This window comes from Enhydra lutris, unplaced genomic scaffold, assembly GCF_002288905.1.
Source record: "Enhydra lutris kenyoni isolate GAN:26980312 unplaced genomic scaffold, ASM228890v2 scaffoldscaffold7, whole genome shotgun sequence".
Taxonomy (NCBI): Eukaryota; Metazoa; Chordata; class Mammalia; order Carnivora; family Mustelidae; genus Enhydra; species Enhydra lutris.
The window spans coordinates 36,910,147-36,929,967 of NW_019154091.1; the positions used below are offsets into that span (position 1 = coordinate 36,910,147).

The 19,821-nt window shown below is 39.9% G+C and overlaps 1 protein-coding gene across 1 annotated transcript; it reads left to right on the top strand.

Annotated features, from left to right (window-relative positions):
• Positions 1-2,568: 2,568 nt before the first annotated feature.
• On the top strand, positions 2,569-10,235 carry LOC111142362 (transmembrane protein 52B). Its single transcript, XM_022495388.1, has 5 exons — positions 2,569-2,723; positions 5,066-5,109; positions 6,846-6,884; positions 7,621-7,787; positions 9,302-10,235. The coding sequence occupies exons 1-5, from the start codon at positions 2,670-2,672 to the stop codon at positions 9,541-9,543; spliced, it is 546 nt and encodes a 181-aa protein (XP_022351096.1). The 5' UTR covers positions 2,569-2,669; the 3' UTR covers positions 9,544-10,235.
• The last annotated feature ends 9,586 nt before the right edge of the window (positions 10,236-19,821 follow it).

Genomic DNA, 19,821 nt, shown 5'->3' on the forward strand with positions numbered 1-19,821 from the left:
GGTCAAAAGGAGAATAATCAAAGGGGCCAGAAATAAGTAATTTTTTAGCTTCACTTGTTACAACTTTTGTCTAACAATTTCCTGAGACATAGGTGAAAAGGTCTATGTACATGCACCCTCCATTGGTTCCACTCCAAGTCCTTAACAACCTGGGTATAAGCTAATGATTCACTAACTTAATGGAAGTACAACAAGATTGTGTAGGATTGAAATGAGGTCATTCCCCTCTCCCTCAGCTACTTGCCCTTCCAGTGCGTATACTCTTCAATCTTCCTACAGGGACCTTTCCTCTGTCATCGTTCCTGACATGGAGGCTTTGGCAGGGACTGAACTCAGCATTAAAATTGACACAAGCCATGATCACTTGCATTAGGATAAATAGGAAGTTCTATTCCTTCAAGGAATAATTCAGTGAGAACAACAACAACAAAATGGCAGTAATAATTCTGAGAAAGAAAAGTAACGAGGAGGTCATTAACAGAATCCCATTTTGTTCAAACCTGTTAGAAAGCTAGAGGGCAAAACAATTATGGCAATCACATGCAGGAAAGTGTAACGGGTAAAAATCATGTTAATTGGCAAACCTGTTCATGCAGGTTCGGTTGGTATGATTGGGAGAAGATATGACCAGAACAGCAAGGGGAAATACTCAAGAACTGGAATATCAGGAAAGTTAAAACATGGTCATGGTAATAATACACCGAGAGGACTTCAATTATTCAGCATATTGAAGGTGAAGGTCATTGGCAAAACTGAATGGAAATCAAGATAATGCTGATTAATGCTTATAAAACACTTGTTGCATCAGGACAATTGTACGCATTTCACACACATTAATTTACTTAATCTCTATAAGTCTATGAAGTAACATTATTATTACTACCCCATTGTAAAAGAATGAAACTGACCCAACAGAGATATGATAACTTGCTCAAGACTGCACAGCGAATATGTGACAGAGCAAAAAATAAATAAATAAATAAAAATAAGAGACAAAGCGAGTATTTAATCCCAGATAAGCTAGTTGGATTCTTAGCTACGATGCTTTCCTGTCACTCTGACAAGAGAAAGAGCAGGGAAAGATTAGTGATGCTACTACCATGGACAGGCCAATCTAAGTAGAAAGATTCTAATCAAAATGACTTCATATCTCTGGTAGTATTTTTTCTATGAAACAACACCTAGGGCAGGTCAATGGAGCATTCCCCTCCTGTTTTATAAATGGGACAATGAAGGCTTGGAGAAACCACAGAGAATTTAGTGGAGGGCCAGGATTTTTCTGCCCTTTTTGTCCTAAAAAATACCTCCCACCTTGTCAAGTTTTCTGCTGAAATTTGGAAAGTACTCTTCATCCTATCTCTGTCTTATTTACATTAAAAAGAAAAATAATGTAGTGCTCATTTAGTTTTGGAACTTAATGATGTCCAATCACCAGTATCATACCGGGCTTTTCTGTCACTATTTGACTCCCTTAGCTAAGAGGAAAAAAAGATTATATTTGCCATGCTGATATCATATTTTAATGCTGTGTGAGGACTCTTTGAATCAATCCCACACAACAGTTGCCTTCAACAACTCAGTAAAATTAGACTTTCAGAAGTATATATGATCTGAAAGATGGTTTTATTCAGTTCTTCTGAGATAGATCAATCTTCGTAAACTGATGTCTAATTTTTCTATGAAATACTTTGGATTTAAAAAAAAATTTTGAAATACTTTGCATTATGCAAAAATATACTGACTTAAGTATAAATCATTTATACAGTATTCACTCATTCCTGTAGGGATGTGTCTTGACAATATTCTCTTTCCATGTGTGCTTATTTTTATTCTGACCTTAGATTTTATTTGAGAGATAAATCTAGAGACCCATAGATCTTGGAACCCAGTTTATTCGTTATTTTTTGGAACCCAGTTTAAAAAAATATGTGTGTCTGTCTGACTAATGTGTTTCAAAGGAAACTAAAGTCAGGGTAGAGGGGACCTGCTTTCCTCAAAGGTGGGAGTGCTTTCCAGTCCATTTGTCAACCTCTCAGGGCTATTGCAATGGTTAAAATAAATGACCCAGAACCAGGAGAGTTGATTATCAACATAGCGAAGGGGAGGGTTTCAAAGAGTGAGAGAGGAGGGCTAATCACATGGAGAGGGGAGGGAATGGAGATTGGCAGTTACTCAGTGGTCCCCCGTGAACTGCCGCAGCGAAGGACCAAAAATTTTACTCCTTTTTTTGATGGAGACGAGAGAGCTTGTTCAGTCACCAGCTATTTGCCTTTGAGCTTCCTCAAGTCAAGTTTCTCACCACTGCCTATAAGAATACCTAATTCTGAGGACTGATGTGTCCTCCCTGAATGTTTTCCTTTTGGGGACAATTGGGAGAAAGTAAAAGACAAATAGAAAGAATTGCTAGTAGAAGGCAGAGAGAAGTCGATGTGGAGACCGTAACAGCAGAATAGACATAGACAAAGAAGCCAGGATGAAAGGGGAGAGAAAGACCACAGAAAATAAAAGCCCAAAGGAGTAAGGGGCGAGAGAGAGCAAAAGATTTACTGCTGAGATAAGTTTGTCTCCTTAAGTCCTCCAGGTCAAGAAGACAGACCGACACAGAACATGGAAAGGAGGCAACAGACGTGGACACTCTGCACCTGATCCTGGAGAAGCCGTTCAGCCCCATGGGGGTGCGAGCCCAGGCCGTGACAGCCTCTGTCCTGGTGTACTGCGTCCAGGTGAGTTGAGAAAATGCAAAAATAAAACTTTTGTTTGTTTCTCAGACAAATCAACTCTCAGAAGGACCATGGGGGAAATGAATAAGGGGAAGGACATAGACTGAACCAAAGAGGTAGTGGGGAAAAGAATTACTAGAATGTTTCCTTAGTGTGATAAGGATTCATGGCCCCTGTGTGGCTGAGGCATCGGTGAAATGGGGAAACAGAAATTAGGGTAAACATAGATACATGCAGGATAGCTATGGTAATTAGAAGTGCCACTTATCTATATTTCTCTCTTTTATAGGGATTTTATTTATTTATTTGACAGAGAGAGAGAGAGATCATAAGTAGGCAGAGAGACAGGCAGAGGCAGAGGGGGAAGCAGGTCCCCTGCTGAGCAGACAGCCTGATGCGGGGCTCCATCCCAGCACCCTGAGATCATGACCTGAGCAAAGGCAGAGAGGCCCAACACACTGAGCCACCCAGGCACCTCCATTTCTCTCTTTTAGCATCTTACCATTCATCCCTCAAGATCCCAAATAAATGATCAAAATGAACACATAATTCCCCTAAACAGAGTTTCCACATCAGCCCTGATACAATTCTAGCAACTTACATGCTTCCAGATCATGTAACTCTTAAAACTCTTAAAAAATACTTCTGACCTTTTATTTCTCCCCACCAAAAATCAGAAGGCCCTAGGTAATTCATTAGCTGAGAAAAAGGTCAGTAGGGTGAGGATTCTGGACAATTGTCAAGGGGAAGTTTACACAGCGATGAACACTAGTAAAGAGGAAAAGCGGGGACACCTGGGAGGCTCAGTCAGTTAAGCGTCTAACTCTAGATCTCAGCTCAGGTTTTGATCTCAGGGCTGTGAGTTCAAGCCCAGAGTGTTGAGCTCCATGCTGAGTGTGGAGCCTACTTTTAAAAAAGAGAGAAAGAGAGAGAGGGGGTGGGGGGAAGCAAATGAAGCCCTGGCTTGTATCAGATTCCTGTACATCTCCTAGCAGAGAACGGACCGACTGTTTTGCTTTCTATATCGCAGTTAAATTATTGTCTGTAAATCCATTTCTTCTTGTATTTTCCTTTTGCTTCCTCTTCTTTTCCTTGCCCTGAACTTTCTTTCTTTTTAATTTTCTTTTTTTTTTTCTTTTTTGGCAATAGTCACAAAAAGAAGTATTTTCTCTGTTTAGCACTTTAAGCTTCTCAACTTCAGAGTCAGAAAAGAGAAACAGAGAACCAGAGGTGGGTTAGAGGAAGTACACACTTTGTCATCCTTAGTGGCCAACCATTTTAAATTAAAAGAAAAAAAAAAAAGGAGCTTCTCAAAAGCTGTCTGCAGAGGACAGCTCTTAAGTCCTTTTACAAACCCTTTTCACCTGGTATGTCTTGAGTTTGTGTGTCCCCTCTTCCTCCCATAAACTCTCAATAAGTACAAATATCTGTCCCTTGTGGGTCCCTTGTTGTTGATTTCCTGAGAATATTAAGTCATTTGATTTACTGGAAGAGAGATGCAGTTTCTAAACAAAAGTTCCTCTATGTGAGGGAAAAAGTCAACTGAAATACAAGGTAAAAGAAGGAGAAGAAGCTTTCATCATCAGTAGCAGGAGGGGTTTGATAGCAATATCAAGGTGTTGTCAGAGCAGATTTAGCCCTTGTTCTACTAACTCATTCAGCACACATATATGATAGAGTCGGATTTGAATTCTGGCTACATCAATAGAAGCGTGCGTTTGCTCATGTTAACTTAAACCCTTTTGCCTCTGTCATGTAACCTTTCAAAATAAGGTTAAATATACCCACCTACATGATTATTGTCATGAAATGTTATGACATACTGAAACTTCTTAGCAGCCTGACTGGCATAAAGTGGGATATTCAATAAATACAATTGTTCCCCTCCTTTTTCTCCTTCTTTTTTTGGGGGCAGGGGTGGGTTATTGATGAACTAAGGGAATAGAAAAGAGGAGCGGGATAGAATTCAATTTGTAACTGGGAAAGATTTAGGAAGGTGATAACAATATCCTGAGGGATAGATTAGGACATTTCTAGGACAAATTGATTTAAATGTTGCCTCTGCCTCTCATTCACAAAAGTTGTAATGCTTACCCACCGAACAAACAAACAAACAAACGAAAAACCCCCGACAGATTAGATATTTGCTCTTCTAGTTTCTCCCATTTCAGATATAATAATCCACAGGCATGGGAGCTATGAAAACAAACAGGGCTGACCCTATGACCTTGTCCTCATATTTTCCCGGCTCTCACCAAGTAAACTAACAGAGCAGAGTCATGGGGAAGCGATGCCAGGCTGCTGAGCAGAACAGATGCGACATTTCCCTATTTCCCTTCCTGCAGCTTCCCCCAGCAAGATGTGAGGAGAACTGCGTGAATCCTGAACAGTAAGTATCTGAGACCAAACTGGGAAGAAGGAGAAACAGACAAAAACATTAGTACCCAAAACAGGAGGTCAAGAGGTCATTAAATATCTCTCACTTCCCTTTATCTTTACTTAAATGGACATCAACTCACCCGTCTGGTAGACAGATCATGCAAAAATAAAGACATGCCCTTGTGTCATCCTAAGTACTTGAAATAACATAACTGAAAGCATTTTTTCCAAAGCCTATCTTCCCATTAAAACAACAGAATTAATCTCAATTCATACAGTCACAGAAATTTGCTAATGGCTTTCCTTCCCATGCTTCTCAGTGACTCATCAGGACCCACTGGATTTAAAATCTCATCCCTGGCAGATATGTTTGGGTAATTCCAAACTAACCTCACCATCGTAACTATGATGAGCATTTTCTGTATTTTAGGGCATGTCAATACTTCCTGCAGACTTTATGCAGCTATCACATTGAGGTTGTAATCCCTTAATCTAAACCTATCACTATTAGGTCTTACACAGATACAGAGGACATAAAAGGGGAAGAGATTCATTCCACTTGGAGGTAAATTATTAAGAAAGCAGGGGCAGTTGGAACAAAACACTTGCTCAGCCTGAAGGAAAACAAATATTTAGCCATGGGAAGGGTTTCTCAACAGCCAAGACTGTTAAACCCAGGGGAAATGGTGGTGACCTGGGTTGCTTGTCACACTGTCTGAGGCTTTAGACACCTACCACTTGGGAAGAATCACTTTTAACAGACTCAGAATCATAACTCTAGAACTAGAAGAGGCTTTAAATAAATGGAGAATGTGAGAAACCTACAGGAGACATTGTTTATTGAAAAACAAACTGTATGTTCTACAACTGTGCAACCAAAGAGAGGATGTGAAAGAGAATTTCAATAGATTTCAACAGTTCAATATATCAGAGATTATTATTAGGTTTGTTCATCTTCAAAGATAAATATTTCCTTCCTCTCCTCTTCCCACTCCTGAGCTTATCCCATACTCCTTCTTCCATGCAATCCATAAAATTTTGCCATCTCTATAGAGAAAATTCAGTTAGTTAACTTTTAACATGGGGAAACTGGTTTCTACATTTTTCCTCCTTCCTATTCGGCTTAAGTGGGTATGCATATCAGTTTTGATAATGGATGTGAAAGTTTAGGGGTTTTTTCATAGTGAGAATTTTTATGGTATAATGGGGACCCTTTTTGCAGCAATTTGCAAGACATAAATTATAAACTTCATTGTATTACTTTCATGCTTATAACTGAAATTTTCTTTATGTTTAAATTTTACTGATCTCAAATATATATACAAACCTTAACTTTCATGCCCATTTTCAAACTTTGTAATTTTATATTCCAAATTCTTTCCTGGTAATTGTCATCATAACTGTTTATAGTGGTCATGGTTATATTTTCTATTAGCACCATTTTCATAATCACTAGTCTATCTTAAAATGATTTACAAAAATATTTACACAATGCCATCTATAGTATTAAACACTTAAGGCATCCCATTTTGCAATAGATTCTGCTGGTTATATTAAAGTTAGTATAACTTGTTGTATGTTAACTAATGGGAATTAAAATGCAAACTTAAAAATATATATATAGGTTGTAATGCTATTATTATAACAAGGTAGCATACTATATTGTAACTCATATTCCAGGTTATGGAACTACAATAGGCACTGACTATGTTTTCATTGCAAAAAAACTTTATTCTTTCTCCATAGTTGCCTGACCACAGATTGGGTACATCTCTGGTATATATGGTAAGTTTCAGCTATCATACCCAGAAAGACATTTCAAAGGAACTTTATTTTTCTCAGGGGCATTCATTTTTACTTTTTTAGCTTTTAAATAAATTGACGTCAGGAAAAAAAAATGTATGAGACAGCCAGCCTACTTACTTAGCATCTCATGGAGTCAAGTTTCTTTACCTCATTTTTAACTGTGTGACAATATGCTAGGATTTCCTATTTCAATACCATCTCCTCAGCCAACATCAAAAAGTTATTATGTATTTTCTCAGTTCTAGAAATGTCTATAGAGAGGAGAATATAGAGTAGAAAGCAGACCCTCCAAACCATATTAGATCTCTTATTGTTTTAATGAACTGATTAAGTCTTGCTGACAAAATAAGTATGCCTGTGAAGTGAAAATGTTGGAATTAAAATCTTATGATTATTGTGTAAAATGGTCAAACAAAGTCAAAATGTAGACACTGGGGGCGCCTGGGTGGCTCAGTGGTTTAAAGCCTCTGCCTTCAGCTCAGGTCAGGATCTCGGGGTCCGGGGATCGAGCCCCGCATGGGGTTTTCTGCTCAGCAAGGAGCCTGTTTCCCCCTCTCTCTCTGCCTGCCTCTCTGCCTACTTGTGATCTCTGTCAAATAAATAAGTAAAATCTTTAAAAAAAAAAAATGTAGACACTGAAGACCAGTTAGAGCCAGGACTGGGAAACACACCAGATCACAGAGCTCTCATCGGGGGGCGGGGGGTCTTCCTGCAGGCTGCTGGTAGTCATCGGGGTGCTGCTTCTCCTGTGCGGCCTGACTTCCGCGTGCTTCCGCTGCTGTCTGAGTCGCCAGCAAAATGGGGAAGATGAGGGCCGGCCTCCCTATGAAGTGACAGTTATAGCTTTCGACCATGACAGCACTCTCCAGAGCACAATCACTTGTGAGTACTCTGATATTATAACCTGAGTGGGGGTTTGAAAGGATAACCAAGGAGGTGGATGTTTGGCAGTCGATTAAGTGTTTGCCTTCCACTCAGGTCATGACCTTAGAGTCCTGGGATTGAGTCCCTGGTCAGGCTCCCTGGGGAGCCTGCTTCTTCCTCTCCCTCTGGCTGTACTCTTTCTTGCTGTCTCTCTCTCTGTCAAATAAATAAATAAAGTTTTTTAAAAAAGGGTATGATTGGGGGCACTTGGGTGGCTCAGCTAAGAGTTAGACACTTGATCTCATCCCAGGACTGTGAGTTCAAGTCCCTCACTGGGCTCCATGCTGGGTGAGGAGCCTACTTAAAAAAAAAAAAAAAAAAAAAAAAGACAAATAAAAAGAATGATCAGGACGATGAAATAATATAGAAACATGGATTGAATTGCATTAAAGATGCTAGAACTCAGGGTTATTTTAATTTCCAGAAGCCTGATGGTGTGGTGACCTGGACTTTCACTGATGCTGTGTTCTCAAATATTGGTCTAATGATAGAGTGAAGAAAAAAGTAGAATGTTGAAGAAAATATTGGAAAGGTCTTACAGGAAGAATTACCCAGTTCATAAAGTTATTTTGATAAAACTATTTTAAGCTCTGAGTGTATCCCTTTTTCAAAAATGTCTTGGATTTTGTGAGAACCTGTATTTTTTTTTAAGATTTTATTTATTTAGTTGACAGAGATAGACATAGCGAGAGAGGAACACAAGCAGGGGGAATGGGAGAGGGGGAAGCGGGCTCCCCACTGAGCAAGGAGCCCGATGCGGAGCTCGATCCAGTACCTTGGGATCATGACCTGAGCTGAAGGCTGACGCTTAACCGACTGGCCACCCAGGCACCCCGAGAACCTGTATTTTTTATTGCCTATATATTATTTTGTATCTTTGAAGAAATTAATCATGTGTACTTTCCATTCTTTGTTCTGTAGTGGATCTGTTGATACATTTAAATGTTAGCTTAACATCACCTTGATGATTATAAAACACCTCCTTTATGTCCTTCTGTTCTCTTCTTCATATTATATTCTTTCCTGAAACGGGAGAAGAGAGACCAGGCAGAACAGCAGTGGCACAACATTGTGAAATTTCTTTTGAAAAGAGGATACATTGCTGTCCACCTTTCCTGCTTCACTAATTGCCCTTTGGGAAAAGATAAATAAGACAGAAATAAATATTTCTAAGGAGTCTGCGTTATCAGTGGGTTGGCATAAAGGGCCCCGATTCTGTAAAAGGGAAGGACAAGGTTGTGAGATATGGGGTCACAATTTAGATTAGCTGAGGACCCCCAAGAAGACAGGATCTCTCAGCAGAGTGAAGCGGGTTTCCAAACAAGCTTCACAGCATTTTCATAACATTTGTGGCCGAGAGTGACAATGGTTTGGACACTCGCTAAAAATGAGGCGGAGTTAAGTGTGTTGTAAGTCCCTGATTTTTGAGGATGTCACAGTTACTTTAGCTCTATTCCTTCTTTCCTCCCTAGCCCTGCAGTCAATATTTGGCCCTGCAGCTCGAAGAATCCTGGCTGTGGCTCACTCGCACAGCCCCCTCAGCCAATTGCCCTCCTCTTTGGACACCCTCCCAGGGTACGAAGAAGCTCTTCACATGAGTCGCTTCACTGTGGCCAGGTGTGGACAGAAAGCACCTGACCTCCCCCCTGTGCCAGAGGAGAAGCAGCTGCCTCCAATGGATGAGTTTCCTCGGGTAGAACACCCTTCAAACTGATGGCAACTCTGGTTTTATAAATGGGGTGGGGGTTTCTCCGCCTTTGCTACAGACAGACAAATGTAACTTTTATTCCCCCCTAACTTTTGGAAGATTTAGGATGACAACTAAACATTATTCAGTGAAAAGGATGGGTTCCAACTCTTCATTTCCAGCTGCATCTATTTTCTAAGATGAAATTGCTCTAATTGGGAACTCTTATTCTTTATTCAGTGACCAAAGTTTGCAACTAAGCTCTAGCAATGCTGATTACTACTGAACCAAGAAAGCATCAAAAGTATCTTGAATTCCTTTAGCAGTGGAGTTCCTTCACCCATAGGATACTGCAAGTGTTTTTTCCTCCTATCAGCTATAGCACAATAATAGATCGTAATACACAATAGCGTAGGCACAGCCACAGACAGGAATGCACCAAAGTCATGAATTCTTCCTCTTGAGAAAACATTCCCTTTTATGCTGAGTGACAATGATACTCTTGGACATCATACAATACCTATGTGGACGTCCATGATCCATCCTTACAGATATGGGCTAAGAGAACACAGTATAGTATCAAAGAGCCAAATAATCAAGGTCTTTCTTTCACTCTGGTCCGACCCACTAGCAGTGTGAGAAACCGCATAGGGGGCAGTGAGAGTTTCTATTCATTTTTCAGTTCCTCTGCCTAGCAAACACATGTGTGTGCGCGCGCACACACATACACACGCACACGCGTGCTGGCATGCACATGCACACGCAGTCTTTTCCTAAGTCTGAAAGAATGGCATTGTTTTGCTTTTCTCTTTAGTGACACATTATAGCGGGGTGGCCTTCACTGCCACCTAGTGGAGACATGGTAGAAATGGCTGTCCGCGCCGCTCTCCAGTTCCTAGAGCAACTAGAGTTCCTGGAACTCAGCCTGGAGGGGATCCTTCCCGCCCGGGACACATTCCTGCCGTGTAGTGCTAAGCTGTGCACCCATGTAATACTGGACATACGAGGATTTAATGTATTTTACTGGACAATTGAGGAAGTGATGTGTATCGGGGAAAAATGACTTGCCAGTCACCTTAGATAAATCACTGAAAATCTCTAAAGCAGTTTTCCCACCTGTAAAACAGGATTGTTGTGCAAATCAAGTAAACTAAATATAAATGACAAGATTTATAAAGTATTATGCACACGTATTTGGTATTCTTACTATTGACATCAAATTTTCCCCTTTCTGCTAAGATTCTCCTGAGAGGTATGGTCTTATTTTTCTTTTCGCCAGTCAGCCTGTTATGTTATCACTAAGTCGCACCGAAAGTCACTTTATTTCATCAATAAAGATTTGTTGATACAGGTTAACAACTAAAGATATGTGATTCCTTTGAAAATGGTCTGTAGAGGTAAGGAATATTTGAGAAAACACGTTTATTCGGCAATTAGCTTCAGCACTCATAGAGAAATAGACCCAGGGAATGGCTGGTTAGTATAACACCTCATTAAATACGTTCTTGGAATGCTCCCTTAGCCCAAGGGGGAACATGTTCTGAGTATAAGCTGCTGGTGATCTGAATTTATCCTGAGTCATTTATCAAATTGCCTCTGGAAATTTTAAGATGCTTGAATTGTCGAATGACCCCGTGGTGGCCTTGTTTTGCTCTGGCCAAATGAGTCACTTCATTATCACACATTCTATAAAACATTTTAGGCTCTTTTGTCCTTCAAGACACCCAGTCTTGAGGAAGTTAAAACATCATTTGGTAGAAAAAGATCTTGGAAGAAATCCTCCCGTAGGTATCTTATTCTGAAGAGATCTCTCAGCCCCACCTCTCTCCTCAACCTCTCCCTCTCCTCAGACACCTGGATACTTGCAATCCTGTAATCCTCTCATTTGGCAGAATATTAGCAGCCGTTTGGCTTTGTCTCTTTCTCTCTACTCCATCTAAGATCTCTGTTAATCAGTGCCATCAGTTTCACCACTGTTCTCAATTTTTTAAAATGCCTTTTTACTCCCTTTCCACCTATCCTTCAAACTTTAAACATTGGTTCAGTGAAGCTGATTTCTCCCCAAAGCCTATGCTGTGAGCAGTGCTGCAGAAACTCTCAACTCTACTAAGAAAGGTCATGACAAGATCCTGGTCCCCAACACCACCTGTTGAACCACCTGTCATTTCTTCTAGAGTTTCTTTTGTAATTCTCCTACTCTTTTTATTAGTTATTCAAATTTCAGTGGCTCTCAGGATGCTTGGGTGGCTCAGTTGGTTAAGCAACTGCCTCTTGATTTTGGCTCAGGTCATGATCTCAGAGTAGTGATACTGAGCCCCGCCCAGGGTTCTGTGCAGAGTCGGCTTGTCCCTCTCCCTCCCTCCACTTGTATTTTCTCTTTCCCTCTCAAATAAATAAATAAAATCTTTTTAAAATTTTTCAGGGGCTCCCTTCAAACCCCATACCCCCTCTTCTACTCATTAATTCTAGGCAGGGAACTTGTTCTCATTCAGAAAGGAAATCAAGCCTTCCCTTTGATAACTTCCTACCCCAAAGCTATAAGCCCTTAAGACCTTCTCTTTCCTCCTTCTTTCCAGTCTCATTAAAATAAATGTCCTTCCTTCTCCCCACTATAACCCTTCCAATTAGGTTTTGCATCACATTGATTCAAAGTTTCTGTGTTCAAAAGGTACTGTTTAAAAAAATTATCTGCTGGGAATAGTGCAGAGGCAGCTGGGGGTAAAAGAGTGGGCAAGACAGTCAGGGACTCTGACTCATGGTCATCACAGAGCTTAAGAAAAAGTCAGAAATTAAATGATAGCATCATGAATAGTGCAGAGAACTCTTGGGAAAGGCGGAGTGAGGGGAGGACCTTTTCAAAGATGAGGGAAAGTTTGATAAGTTTGAGGAACTGAACAAAGAGTAGCTGATTCTGGTAAGCTAAAGAGAGAACTCCCCAAATGGAGTCAGAGGGGAAAGGAGTCTTGGGGTCAAGGAGTCTACACTATATTTTACACAGAGAAGCTACCGGAAAATTTTAAACATAAGTCACTTGATACAAGTAGAATTTTTTTTTTTTTTAAGATTTTACTTATTCATTTGACAGAGGGAGAGAGAGAGACAGAGAACATGCATAAGCGGAGGGAGTGGCAGGCAGAGGGAGAGGGAGAAGCAGGCTCCCCACTAAGCAGGGAGCTCAACATGGGGCCGGATCCTAGGACCTTGGGATCATGAACTAAGCCGAAGCCAGATGCTTAACTGACTGAGCCACCCTGGCATCCTCAATGCAATTTGAATTTTAAGGCAAAGATTCTTGAATCTATAGAAGAATGGACTGGAATAGGACAAGTATGAAAGCATGAAGACTAGATGGGAGATATTAAGGAAGAGTAGACAAGAGGTGATTATGGCTAGGAATTGTGATTGTGGATAGTCCATGACTGTGGACTAACATGGTGCTGTTAGAAGTGGAATTAGAGATAAATGTAGGAATTTTAAAGATATGTTGGGGATAGGATCATCCACATTTGCTGATGGATTGAGTAAAGTATGTAGTAAGGGAAAGGAATGAAAAATGACTCCTTGAGCCAACACATGGAAGGTGTAGCTGTTGATTAGGGTTAGGGAAGGTGTAGCTATCTATTGATTAGGGAAGATTGCACAAGACTAGATTTAGGGGAAAATTCAAGGTAGCGATTTCTAAAATGGGGAAAAGGCATTTCATGACAAAATATACACAAAGTTAATCTAAGGTAATGCCTACTTCACTAAAGCAGCAAAAAACGTTCAGATGTTCCAGTGGGAAAAATCAAAGTTTTCTTTGAGATTAAATGAGGAAAGTCTCAATTTGTGAAAAAGAAAATAAAAAGAAATTTCATATTAGGCCTTCATAATTTCAATATTTATAAAATAATCTACTAGAAATGGCAAAGATTATTGGATATGCCTATCTGGGACAGTGGGGTCTGGATAGGAAGGTGCAAGTTTAGAAGCCCATCAAGTTAAAATGTCCATTTATATTGTGGTAATAATTCCAAACGGAATTCGGAAGTCCTGAGACGGGAGCTCTCAAGCATGTACCCCTCATTATAGCCTACAGAACCAGCAGGAAAACGGAAGATAAGAATTATTTTCACAAGGGAGGACATTACATCTCCTGATTTTTAAAAAAGGAAGGGAGATCCCTCCCTGCCCCAGCAACAACACAATAACAACCACTTGTGGACAATGAAACACCACTACAACCTTGAACTCTTATTCTTCTGTAAACTTGTTCAAACAACTATTCCCAGGTTCCTCCTAAAACCTAATAAAAGCTAACCTTCCCTTTGTCTCTTCAGACCTCCCTACAGTTCACCATAGCTTCCTGTTCTGAATTGTAATTCCTCCTCTGTTCCCAGATAATCTTTTTTTTTTTTTTTACTTAAATAAAATCATCTTTGTTATGTTTAAGCTTAATAATACACAGTTGACCCTTGAACATCAGTTGGAATTGTGTGGATCTGCTTATGCATGAATTTTTTTTTGATACAGCGTAATACTATAAATGTATTTTTGCTTCCTTACGATTTTCTTTCTTTTTTTATTTTTAAGATTTTATTTATTTATTTGACACAGAGAGAGAGAGAGAGAGAGAGATCACAAGTAGGGAGAGAAGCAGGCAGAGGGGGAGGGGGAAGCAGGCCCCCAGCTGAGCAGAGAGCCTGATGTGGGACTCCATCCCAGGACCCTGGGATCATGACCTGAGCTAAGACAGAGGCTTAACCCACTGAGCCACTCAGGCACCACACTCCTTACGATGTTCTTAATAATATTTTTTTTTTTCTCTAGCTCACTTTATTGTAAGAATACAGCGTATTAGATATATGTTAGATAGAAACATAGAAAATACACGTTAATCAACTATTTATGTTATTGATAAGGCTTCCAGTCAATAATGGGCTATTAGTAATTAAGTTCTGAGGAAGTCAAAAGTTAAACATGGATTTTTGACTGCATGGGGATCAGCACCCCTAACCCTTCCCCCTTCGTTGTTCAAGGATCACCTGTTTATGGGTATAAATGAGGTAATTAGTTCCCCATCTTTATCATCCTCCTTCTTCTCCCTTTTTCTTATTCTGTAATTATTTACTTACTACTGGCTTCCTTCCTTTGTTATATAGTAGTTTAGAATAAATTACGTATTGCAAAACATGGAAGCTTGGAGTTAAAGAAAAATGTCATATTGTTAAGGCTTAAATTAAGTAATTCAGATACTGAACTTGAAGACAATGAGGACTACTTAATGTCTTATTAATGAGAGACTTTTATAACATGATCAATATTTAGAAAGATACTCCAGTGAAAGTCTGAGGTCTTGGGTGAAGTGTAAGGAATTCAGATCTTCATTTCAGCTAGGAACATATTGTAAAAATCCTAGTTAAAGATGGTGAGAGTCTGGAAACGAGCATTGCAGGTGCTGATGAAAAGGACTACAGTTATTTCTTTTCCTCAGCAGAATTCTAGGTTCTTTTGTTCTTTCTCTAGATCTTTCCTCTGATTTTATTTTATCTTTTTAAAGATTTATTCATTTATTTATTTAAGAGATAGAGAGTGTTAACGGGGTGAGAAGCAGAGGGAGAGGGACAACCACACTCTGCACTGAGTGCAGAGTCCAATGCTTGGTTCCATCTCACAACTCTAAGATCGTGACCTGAGCTGAAATCAAGAGTTGGATGCTCAACCGAGACCCCCAGGTGCCCCTTTCTTCTGATTTTAAGCAGTAGAGATTCTCTCCTACCTCTTTCTTAGCCCAAATGACACAAATATGTGTGAAACCTTCTGTAGCCCGGTGGTGAAGCTGCACTATCCACCCTCTACTGGTTACTTTGGGCTTGTTGGGGTGATTACACTGGACAAACCACCACCCCCATATTTTCCACAGTTTTGTTTTTTTTTTTTTAACTTGGCCCAACTACAACTCTTGTAAAGGGTAGTGTCTAGTGGGATATCACTATCTGGGAGAAGGTGTCTGTACCTACGCAGTGGAAGGAATTGACTCTGATAGCACAAAGCTTCCAATACAAGAGGGAGACCTGAAAGATGGACATGTATTGATTTACAGAAGAACAATACAGAGTCTCCCTCCTGGGCCAGGCGGATGGGTCTGAGAAATGATTGACTGTGCTATGCTGACTAGTTTATCTGTGGTTTGGAGGCAAATAGAACTGTACAGGTTGCTTTGCAGTGGCTTGTGGAGAGAAGGACAAATAATTTTGCCTCTATGTTTCTAGGTTCTTGGCTGAGACACCCCAGGGGTAAAAAAAAATCAGATTAACAAGAGAAAAGTAGAAATTTAATAATATGTATATCTACTGTATACATGGGAGAGACCCAAGAAAATTGAGTAACTCCTTGAAATGGCCCAAGCCATCATCTTGAATACCATCTCCAGCTAAAGATAAAAGAAGATTGGGTGGGGTAGGGGGTGCATGAGAGGTTACCTGGAAAAGCACAGTAATCAAAAGTATGGTTGTTATGCAGATTTAAATCAGGGTCTTCTCCATTGTTGAGAGTTTCTAGAAATTTAGTCATCCTCCTTTTCTTGGGTAAGAGGAGACACCCTTACAAATGGAGATTTCCCTTATAAATGTAAATGTCTCTTACAAAGTTTTTAGAATTTCTCCTGTCTGTTGTTTTTAAAAATAACCAGTTTAGGATAATCCTTATGCCAAAGAAACCTATTTTGAGGTGGCAATTCTGCTACCCTTCATCTGTCAGGAACTACAGTATTGAATCTTATTGAGTTAGTTTATTAAGTGTGGTCTGTAAGAGTTTACACATGAAGAGTATACTTGATTATGAGAGTAAGGAAATAAAGCAAAAATGGGATTTATGTAACGAATTTAAGAGGTTGAGGAGAAAAATTGCAGAGACAGAAAATAGCAAGTTTTGTTTTCTTTTCCTTGGGTAAGCAGATTGTCTGGAAGGTAATAAGGAGGCCAGAATAGGAAGTTTGCCCTTGAGCTGGCAGACTGACTGGGAAAACAATTACAGTGATTTATGGACTGTCGAAGATACACTGAGAGTTCAATTGTGGGAAATATTTTACATGCTGTCTCTGAATGATGTTGGCCAGTGTCTCTCTTGGCACCTTCACCTTAGTTAACCCATAATTGCACTATATGCCACCTCAGAACTCCTCATAACATTAAAAGTTTGGAAAGGGCATTGTGAACGTGGTAATACTTGAGTTGAACCCTACAGGATGATAAAATTTTAAACGTCGAATATACAGTATAAGAGCATTTTTTTTTTCTTTTTGTCTGTGAATAAAGAGGAAAAATGAGAATGTGAAGCATGGAGAATGTTAAAAATACCAGGAGTGATATAATGGGAATGAATCTGGAAGGACAGGTTAGCATCTTTGTGTGAAAGGCATTACATGGGAGCTGAAGCACTTTGATCTTTATCATGCATTCTGTGAAAGCCATTGTAAAGTTCTGAAGACAGAAAAGAGATCCTGTAACTTGTAAAATGGTTTGGCTGTGGATGGAGCATAAGTAAGAGGGGAGATCTGTAAAACAAGGAGACCATTATAGTCCCGAACTACCCCAAAGACAATACTTCTTCCCTGTGTTTCATAAAAGGTTAGTTATAAGCAAAATTATGAAATAAGGCCAACAAAATATTATGACTCTTCTCTATATTTCAGCATCTCGGTACTTCTTCTTCTTCTTCTTTTTTTCCCTGTTCTTATTCTTTAATTGTTTCTGTTGCCCTTTGGTTATTGTGATCCTTATTTGACAAATGTTATCAGTGTTCCAAGTGTCTAGACCTTTCTTGAGTCCCAGTTTGTATGTCAATGGGTCATCTCCTGTACCCCTTCTTACACTAAACTTAGAACCTGCTGTCCCCCCATGATGTTAATACTAATTACTATAGTTGGTAAAGCTGGGCATTGCCCTTTCCCTCCTCCAAAAAGGTCAAAAATTCAAGTAAATAAATACCAAAGTAGATCATAGAAATTCAATTTAAAGGGGACAAAAGTCCGTCAGGAGTCAAATAACCGGTAAGTAATCATAACTATTTGAATGCCTGAAGTGCAGCATTTAATTCATTAATCATCAGCTTTGGAGGCTGAATGCCAGAGAAGGGGTACACCCTGCAGAGAGCTGATTTGACTGGACTGGTTTTATACTCAAATTACTTAAACCTCAAACTCCAAATTGAAAAATCTGCTGCTCTTCTTTTATTTAATTAAAGCTTTATTCCTTTTAATCAAATTTAGCCTTTCATACAGATTAAATTAAGGATTTCCTTTCTGAAGTCTGTTATTGGTCATTTGTCACTCTTCTTTTTTAGACTCTAAAATGGTTTTCTATTTTCTCTCTTTCTCTCTCTTTTTTTTGACTTTTTGAGTTTTGACTTCTTTTTCCTTGTACAGTCTTTACAGTCTGTATTTGTTTCCTCCAGCTGTAGGATGCTGACACCAGCTCCCATGCTTGGGTTTTTCCCCCATGCCAAGCAATTCTCTGACACCAACAGTGTGTCTTGAAATTCAACTAAATTCAGATACTATAGTCATCTGAGAAGAGTGGCAAAACTGAAAAAGAACAAAGGTCTTTATTTGAGGCCTCTGAATTGAAATTTGGGGAGCAGACCCTCAGGTAGAAACCCAAGTACTGTCTCACTGAGGGAGTGAAATTGTCACTGGCGAGTTCCTAAAACCTGACTGACTTTCACTGCCCACCCGCTAGTACTCACTAACCTGTGTTTTCCTTAAGCTCTCCTTTCCAGCTCAGCTCTTAACTCAGGCAAACAAAACGTGAAGCCATCCCTCAGGTGATGTTGCCTGCCCTGACAAGACCTCCCTTGGCCCAGACCTTTTGACCTAAACTTGTGCTGCACAGATGGACCATGGCGTAACCCCGGAATGACTGGAAATTGCCTTTACGTCTTTATAATACTAAAAATAATAATAAAATGAAAAACTAAAAATCTCCATACAAGGAGGAGCCTCAGCCTCATTTACATAACATACAATGTTTGTAGAGGCATGTTTCCTTAAGGCACACATGAGACCTTATGCCCACCTCTACATATGGTGACAAGGCTTCCTTATCTAAATATTCATCCTAGCCTTAAATAAAAGGAATCCATTCACCCTTGTGAGGGAGTCGCAGTCTTTGGAAATTATTCCTTGTGATCTCCTTATTTGTTGCAAGTAAAGTTTGTTTTGTGGGACAACTTGTCTGATGTATCCGACTCACTGAAGAGCAAACTCACATTGGTCCGGTTATAAAAGCAGGGGTTGGGGCGCCTGGGTGGCTCAGCGGGTTAAAGCCTCTGCCTTTGGCTCAGGTCATGACCTCAGGGTCCTGGAATGGAGCCCCCGCATCTGACTCTCTGCTCAGCAGGGAGCCTGCTTCCCCGCCTGTCTTTGCCTGCCTCTCTGACTACTTGTGATCTCTGTCAAATAAATAAATAAAAATCTTAAAAAATAAATAAATAAAAAATAAAACAAGGGGTTTTTATCAGAAAAAGGAAAGAGGGCAATTATATGACCTAGATTAAAAAAGAAAAAATAAGTCAATTGGCACCAACAGGCTGAACTGCTTTTGTTTGCACTTTGATGGACTATTCTGTCGGTGCTAAACAAAATTATTTCTGGTATGCGTTAGCTAACTATTTTCTTTTCAGAAAGTCTGCAATCAAGTCTTACCATCAAGATAACTCTGGTCCTGTTGACTTTTAAAAACAATTCCTTGTAAAAGAATTGTTGCTTCTGGCCCAGTTCAAGAATTCATTAGTTTTGGAAAGGACAATGGAGCTTTTCTCAAAATGGAGTCTCTCATGTCCCCAAGTCTCATACAATTTTATTCTATCTGCCTGGAAATGGTGTGAGAACATATAGGTTAAGGACTCAGTCATGTAAGACTGCTCTCCTCAACCCCAACTTCAGATGCCAGTTGCAAATCCAGATTGTCACCTGAGCTTCTGTAGTTTGGAGGTTCTGAAGACCTCCTCCTTGGGTGATTAATTTGCTCCAGTGGGTCACACAAGTTCGAGAAACATTTTACTTATGGAATTGATGCAAGGGGAGGGTATGTGGGAAGAGGTGCTGAATTTCCGTGTTCTTTCCAAGCACGCCACTCATCCAGGACCTCCAGGAACTCAGCCAACCCAGAGGCTCTGAGAACCCTGTCCTTTTGGGTTTTTATGGAGTCTTCATTACCTATGCACAACTGATTAAATAAATCATTGGCCATTGGTGACTGAACTCAATTTCCAGTCTCTTTCCTCTCTTCAGAAGTGGGGGGGTAGGGTGCGACTAAAAGTTCCAAT